Source organism: Panicum virgatum, chromosome 4K (assembly GCF_016808335.1).
Source record: "Panicum virgatum strain AP13 chromosome 4K, P.virgatum_v5, whole genome shotgun sequence".
NCBI classification, from domain to species: Eukaryota; Viridiplantae; Streptophyta; class Magnoliopsida; order Poales; family Poaceae; genus Panicum; species Panicum virgatum.
In genome coordinates this window covers 41,706,874-41,714,576 of record NC_053139.1, presented here as the reverse complement: position 1 = coordinate 41,714,576, position 7,703 = coordinate 41,706,874, and the positions used below count along the sequence as shown (strand labels likewise).

At 60.2% G+C, this 7,703-nt stretch overlaps 1 protein-coding gene and 1 pseudogene across 1 annotated transcript in view; both read left to right on the top strand.

The window, feature by feature from the left end:
* The window catches only part of LOC120704120 (putative anthocyanidin reductase), a 74,854-nt gene continuing 67,151 nt past the window's right edge, over positions 1 to 7,703 (top strand). Inside the window, exons 1-2 of the mRNA XM_039988394.1 lie at positions 1 to 314; positions 393 to 571. Coding sequence (XP_039844328.1) covers positions 176 to 314; positions 393 to 571 — 318 coding nt within the window. The 5' untranslated portion in view covers positions 1 to 175. The remainder of the gene's footprint in view (positions 315 to 392; positions 572 to 7,703) is intronic.
* LOC120704121 lies at positions 6,265 to 7,530 on the top strand (annotated as a pseudogene).

Genomic DNA, 7,703 nt, shown 5'->3' with positions numbered 1-7,703 from the left:
CATTCGTCTCTAGTGCGCAAAGGTCAACAAATGTGCCAACTCGAGATTTTCTGCTAGCGTCTCATCTTCTCGCAATTGGCCGGTCAGGTCCCGTGCTTGGGGGTCCTCAGTCTGAATCCTCCACTAGCATCTCCCCTTCTCTATCAGGCAGCTTCGACCTTCGAGCTGGGCAGCGATGGAGGAGAGCATGAACAGCAGCGGCAGCAACGGAGTGCGGGTGTGCGTCACCGGAGGCGCCGGGTTCATCGCCTCCTGGCTCGTCAAGAAGCTCCTCGAGAAAGGCTACACCGTCCACGCCACCCTCCGGGACGTCGGTTCGTACGAGCGCGCCGATTAGCCACTGATTTCGTGATTGCTCGGGAGCTGCCCGTCATCCGAAGATTTGATCGCAGGCGACGAGGACAAGGCGGGGCTGCTGCGGCGGCTCGTCCCCGGCGCGGCGGAGTCGGGGCGGCTGCTGCTGTTCCAGGCGGACCTCTACGACGCCGCCACGTTCGCGCCGGCCATGGCGGGGTGCCGGTTCGTCTTCCTCGTCGCCACGCTGTTCCAGCACGACGCCACGAGCGCCAAGGTGAGCAGATCACACCGCGTCCGATCTAACCGATGTTCATCCGCTGGCTTGGACGCGGACATGGAGAGGGATTCTCTTTAAGATTGGTTTGGCACCGCGCGCAGTACAAGAGCACGGCGGAGGCGGCTCTGGACGCGGCGCGGATGATCCTCCGGCAGCGCCGGCTCCAGGACGGTAAAGCGCGTGATCCACACCGGCACCATGCGGACGTGCTCGCCGCTCAGGGAGGACTCCGCCGGGTTCAAGGACGCCATCGACGAATCCTGCTGGACGCCGCTCGACGTCGACTACCCTCTCCGGAACGAGCAGTTCCATGTGCTGTTTCAACCCTGATCAAAACCAACAAAATCGCAGAGCCATAGACGACGAGTTATATTCTGATCACGCCTGCAGGAGTACATCCTGTCTGTCGGTACCCTGTAACAGGGATACCCACTCTTACTGCAGCAAGGCAGGACCCGCGTAGTTACCCGTAGCTGCGCGGGAAAGATGGAGTAGCCAGGCCCCACAGGCCAGGTTTTTCCCTCACCAGGCCAACGGCCCCGGACCGTTCCCCGCCTGAGGATGGGTCCGGTGACGCCACGTGTCTACACAAAAGGGAAGCTCCGAGCTGACCGCCGGGGCCTCGGACCCCCAGAGGGGTCCGGAACCTCCTGCGCCCGTCCGGACTCCCCTCACCGTGTAGGGGTCTGGAGCCGCCACGTGTCCCGGAGACGTGGGGTTGTGCGCGAGTCTTCCGCAGGAAGACTCGCCCACCTACCGCATTTAATGCGATGGACAAGGCGTGCTCTGCCACCGCGGTACACAAGACAGCCTTTTGTCAGGCCCCGCTGCGCGCCGCGTATTACCAAGGAGCACAGTGGAGCCGCCTGGGCCGCGCCCACGCAGAGCCCGTCTGCCGCATTAAATGGATACGACGGCCCGGCACTTTTCCATCATGCCGCCTACGCCACACCCTACACAGCCGCTCAGCTACGTAGCAAGCGATGCTACTAGCTGCGTCGCGCTCCGTCTCGACAAGACAGCGCCAAGACATGATGGACGGAGGGCTCCGGGAGCAGGCGAGCGAATCCAAGAGAGATCTCCTTCGCCTGCAACGCCATAATGTATGAACACCTCGTTATTTTATATCGCATCATTGGGCCCACCTGTCGGGGATCCAACTGTCGTGTACGCGCCCCCTTGAGATATAAAAGGGAGGAGCCCGCTGTGCACAGGACAATCGATGTCGTGGTGATTCTAGGGGTACCCACAGCCGGGTGGCGGAACGCACCCGCCTATTCCCAGTGAGGGAGTACTCGGGGAAGTACTAGGCAATGGGGCTAGATCTACGCTGAGAAAGGGGACTCAAGAACACACGATTTAGAGTGGTTCGGGCCGCCGGAGCGTAATACCCTACGTCCACTGTGAGATGTATTGTTCTTGGTTGTGTATGAACCTATCCTCTGCTGGCCTTGGTTCTTGCTCAGCCTGAGGTTTTCTAGCGGCGTCCTCCCCCTTTTATAGATCAAGGGGGAGCGGATACATAGGGCGTGGATGCCCCGACAGGTGGGCCCAACGTGACTGTGGCTACAGCGGTAGCGAATCTTTACTGCTGCTCTCCTGACTCAGGGGGGTCTTTTCTTGTCCCGTCGACTAGGCGCTCGTTGGAGTAGCGTAGCTTGCGGCGTGGCCTGCTGAGGCTATTATGTAGCGTCATAATGGGCGAAGCTGAGCCGTCGTATCCATCTGGCAGACGCAGTATGGGCGGCGCCAGCGGCTCCACTGCCTTGGTAATACGCGATCAATAGTATCCCCTGGTCAATGAAACGCCTCAGCTTCTGTCATATCAATGCAGACGTTCACCTACTGCAATAAATGCAATGGTGGGTGAACGTTGGTATGGAAACCCAAACGGCCATGTCTTGCAGACACGTGGCGGCCCCGGACCACCCCGACGCGGGGCGTCGATCTCTTCCCTTAGCGAGGGGTCCGGTTATTATACAGGGGGTCCGGGACCCCATGTGGGGTCCGGGACCCTGCGGGGGTCCGGTCTCCTCGGGGAGGTCCGGAGTCCCGACTGCTTGCGCACGAGTTCCTGCCTTTTCCGGGACACGTGGTGTCTCCGGACCTTTCCCAACTGAGGAACTGCCCAGGCCGCTGCTGGGAGAACAGGATTCCGGACCGCAGGGGTCCGGTTGTTTGGATGTAGTTAAGGATAACTATAAGATCCTTGCCTAGACACAGCAAGAGGGGGTACCCCAGTCCTGGGGTACCGACAGTGGCCCCCGGGCCCGCCTCGGGTGAGGTACGAACCCGCAGGTGGGGCCACCATCGTGATGAGTTCCTACGCAAGTTGATTGCGTTGGTGTGCCCACGGAGAGAGCGGGCATCCCGGACCCCTGAGGCCGGTATGCCTGTTGCTAGGTTTAGGTACTAGAGTGCTCTCCATGGGGCGACGAAGGTGTAGGCTTAGGGTACGGAACCAAGCTAAGCGGCTACACAGACTTCGGATCGCCCAGGGAGCAAGCACCGCTTCCCGGACCTAGCTTTTGTCGACCGTGGCGAGCGGTCTCCGCCGGAGCGGGCCACCGGAGTGGACTTGGAGCGACCGTGGCGAGCGGTCTCCGCCGGAGCGGGCCACCGGAGTGGACTTGGAGCGATCGTGGCGAGCGGTCTCCGCCGGAGCGGGACACCGGAGTGGACTTGGAGCGACCGTGGCGAGCGGTCTCCGCCGGAGCGGGCCACCGGAGTGGACTTGGAGCGACCGTGGCGAGCGGTCTCCGCCGGAGCGGGCCACCGGAGTGGACTTGGAGCGACCGTGGCGAGCGGTCTCCGCCGGAGCGGGCCACCGGAGTGGACTTGGAGCGACCGTGGCGAGCGGTCTCCGCCGGAGCGGGCCACCGGAGTGGACTTGGAGCGACCGTTGCTGACAATCCGATGAAGCTTGTTACCGGACCTCATAGTAAGGTGCAAAGAAACCAAGCCTTATACTAGAAGAGAGCCCGGGACCTCTAAAGACAGCAGTCTTGGATACTAGAGTACTTGTAACAGGGTAGTGAAGTACGTAAACTTTAGGGTACATTACCAGGCTAAGCCACGCGGAGCTTCTCTACCCCAGGATACAAATACCACTTCCCCAGAGCAGGTCCCTAGGGGTCCGGACCGCCTTCCAGCTAGAAAGGGTGTCTTCACCTGACCACAAGCCAGCAACTTAACTTGGATTGTCAGCAATAAGGGAAACTCCGGTCAAGAGAAAAGAATAGTTAAACCAAGGCGAATAGATGTAGTCAGGGTGGAGCCTAGGTAAAACTGAAAAAGAAAGTCTCCTTTATTATTGTGGTTGTCACGGTATACATCGGAGGTCGGGATTACGAGGTCGGACCTCCACCGCTCCGGACCGCTTTTGCCTGTTTGTGTGATAGGGCCAGAGGTCGGGTTTACAAGGTCGGACCTTGACCGCTCTGGGCACACACGTAGACGCCACGCTATTACAAAGGAGGAATTCTCTTAGTTTTTTCTTAGGAGTAACCTACGGCTGCATGCTATACAGCGTGTTCTTCGGAGGTGAAGGCGCCCTGGACATGCCTGAACCGCATCATCCAGCATCACTTCGGGAGCTCGGGGGACCCCTTCTTGCCTAAGAGCTGTCACATGCTTACATGGCATGAGACAAATTCTTTGGCTTTGAATGGGAGAGGCCCCCTCCCCCTGCCGTCGCCGTTGCCGATGGAAACCAGAGCGCTTGCGCAGCAGATGGGCCGGTGCGACGCGTGGAGAAGTGCGGTCGTTCGCCGGCTTGTCCTTGGTGCTAGCGCCAGGGGCCCCCGCACGAGGAGGCGGGGTCCTGTCTGCAGCAGCGCCGAGCAACGCTGAGGTGGATCTCCGGCGCTGGAGACAGCAGGACGACACGGTCAACTTCCTCCGGGATGGCCGTCGGCTCCAGGCTCCATGTTGAGAGAAAGCCTTGAGCCGACGCCATGCCACCGCAGAGGAGGCGTGGCCGTTGCTTGAGAGAAAACCTTGAGTCGACGTAGGGGCGGCAGCGCGCAGCGGCGCCTCCGCTGTGCGCTGCCACGCCGGCTATGAGGTGTCGCAGTGGCGACGCACAGCAGGCGTCGCTGCCGTGCGCCGCCGCACCGAGGGCGTTGGAGCGCCGGTGCCATGGCATGTGAAGTGAGTGTGGCGCTGCCTTCCTTCATCTTCTCGCTCGTCGTTGCAGAGGATGAACACAGCCCAGAAGCCCGAAAATCCAGCCAACGCCTGTCCCTCCCCACGGTCGGCGCCAAAATGTCGTGGGAATTCTAGGGGTACCCACAGCCGGGTGGCGGAACGCACCCGCCTATTCCCAGTGAGGGAGTACTCGGGGAAGTACTAGGCAATGGGGCTAGATCTACGCTGAGAAAGGGGACTCAAGAACACACGATTTAGAGTGGTTCGGGCCGCCGGAGCGTAATACCCTACGTCCACTGTGAGATGTATTGTTCTTGGTTGTGTATGAACCTATCCTCTGCTGGCCTTGGTTCTTGCTCAGCCTGAGGTTTTCTAGCGGCGTCCTCCCCCTTTTATAGATCAAGGGGGAGCGGATACATAGGGCGTGGATGCCCCGACAGGTGGGCCCAACGTGACTGTGGCTACAGCGGTAGCGAATCTTTACTGCTGCTCTCCTGACTCAGGGGGGTCTTTTCTTGTCCCGTCGACTAGGCGCTCGTTGGAGTAGCGTAGCTTGCGGCGTGGCCTGCTGAGGCTATTATGTAGCGTCATAATGGGCGAAGCTGAGCCGTCGTATCCATCTGGCAGACGCAGTATGGGCGGCGCCAGCGGCTCCACTGCCTTGGTAATACGCGATCAATAGTATCCCCTGGTCAATGAAACGCCTCAGCTTCTGTCATATCAATGCAGACGTTCACCTACTGCAATAAATGCAATGGTGGGTGAACGTTGGTATGGAAACCCAAACGGCCATGTCTTGCAGACACGTGGCGGCCCCGGACCACCCCGACGCGGGGCGTCGATCTCTTCCCTTAGCGAGGGGTCCGGTTATTATACAGGGGGTCCGGGACCCCATGTGGGGTCCGGGACCCTGCGGGGGTCCGGTCTCCTCGGGGAGGTCCGGAGTCCCGACTGCTTGCGCACGAGTTCCTGCCTTTTCCGGGACACGTGGTGTCTCCGGACCTTTCCCAACTGAGGAACTGCCCAGGCCGCTGCTGGGAGAACAGGATTCCGGACCGCAGGGGTCCGGTTGTTTGGATGTAGTTAAGGATAACTATAAGATCCTTGCCTAGACACAGCAAGAGGGGGTACCCCAGTCCTGGGGTACCGACACTGTCGAAGCTGGTGTCGGAGCAGGAGCTGCTGGCCTACAACGCCGGCGAGAGCCCAGAGTTCGAGGTGGTCACGGTGCCCTGCCCCGTGGTGGCCGGCGACACGCTGCAGGGCCGCGCCACGGAGTCCCTGGAGTGCGCCGCGTCGCCGGTGACCCGGGACGAGCGCCGGTTCGGGGCCCTCAGGATGCTGCAGCGGCTGCTGGGGTCGGTGCCGCTGGCGCACGTGGACGACGTCTGCGACGCGCTCGTCTTCTGCATGGAGCGCCCGTCCATGGCTGGCCGGTTCCTCTGCGCCGCCGCCTACCCGACTGTCGCCGACATCGTCGATCACTTCGCCGCCAAGTATCCTCCCCTCGACCTGCTGAAAGAGTAAGTCATTGCCAGTGATGTCACATACTACTAACATTGCCGAGATGCTTGTTTATGAAGTGCTTTTCTTATCGAAATGCATTAACATTTGGGTTAATTAGATCCATGCCATTACAATTATTCAAGTTCACTGATATGTCATTACAATTCGTCATATTGAAATCATGTCATTACAATTCTAAAACTCTCCGAAACATGCCACTACGTACCCTTTCGATGTGTTTCTCAGAATTTACAGACCAAAATACCCCTTATCCTCTTCTTCCTCTCATCCCCTCCCTCCTTCCTCCCTGTCTCTTTGTTGGCAGACCCACCGCCGGTCGCGTCGAGGATCCTGGCGACGGCGGGCGCGCGCTCAAGTGACTCAGTGCGGCGGCGCCGGCGGCGCGCGAACAGAGCCTGACGGCTCGGCGCGGCAGGGCATGGCTAGAGGTGGAGGTGCGGCGCGCGTGCGAGTCTGGCAGGAGGCTCGACCCGGCGGTTCCGCAGACGGCGATGAGCAACGAGCCGCCGCCGAAACGTACGATGGTGTTCACGTACGGCGCGCTGAAGCGCGACTTCTCCAACCACCCGCTGCTGCAGGAGCTGGCTTTGAGCGGGGACGCCTCCTTCGCGGGCGCCGCCGTGACGGCGTGGCGGCTGCCGCTGGTGTGCGGGCCCTACCGCGTGCCCTTCCTCCGGTACCTCCCCAGCGAGGAGGACCGCGTGGCCGGGGAGCTCTACGCCGTGACGGCCCGGGGCCTGGCTCGCCTGGACGAGCTGGAAGGCATCTCCCGTGCGCACTAGAGCGCCTGCCCATCGCCGTGGACCTCGCCGAGGGCGGCTGCGCGAGGGTGGACGGCGCCGTGGCCTACTACGCGCACCGGGACTACGCTGCCGAGATGTGGCTGCGCAGCAGGGGGAAGGGGTAACCCGGAGTACTGCAACGCCGTGGCAGGGGTTACGTGCGGTGCAAGGACAAACCTTCCTCTAGCAGACCCGCATCTTCGTCTCCTCCCGATCCTAGGCTCCTAGCTGCCTTATTGCTGCTGTCGTTGGATTGGATTCCCCATGGATCCGAACGCATGGAGAGAGATGGAGAGAAGGCGATTAGAGAGAGAAGGCGATTAGAGAGAGAAGACTAAAGGCAATTTGGTCCAAAATATTTTAGAAACACAGTGAAGGGATACATAGTGACATGTTTCGGAGAGTTATAAAATTATAATGGCACGGTTCTAATATGATGAATTGTAATGGCAGATCAGTGAACTCGGATAATTATAATGGCATGGATCCAATTAATCCTTAACATTCTACTGAACTGGTGTCAGGACTGAGCTGGGGTTGCCGAGCGTTCAAGTTCACAGCGACAAGCTGGGCGAGCTGGGGTTCAGATTCAAGTACGGCATGGAGGAGATACTGGACGGCAGCATCGCCTGCGCAGTGAGATTTGGCCGCCTCGATGCGTCCAAGCTCAT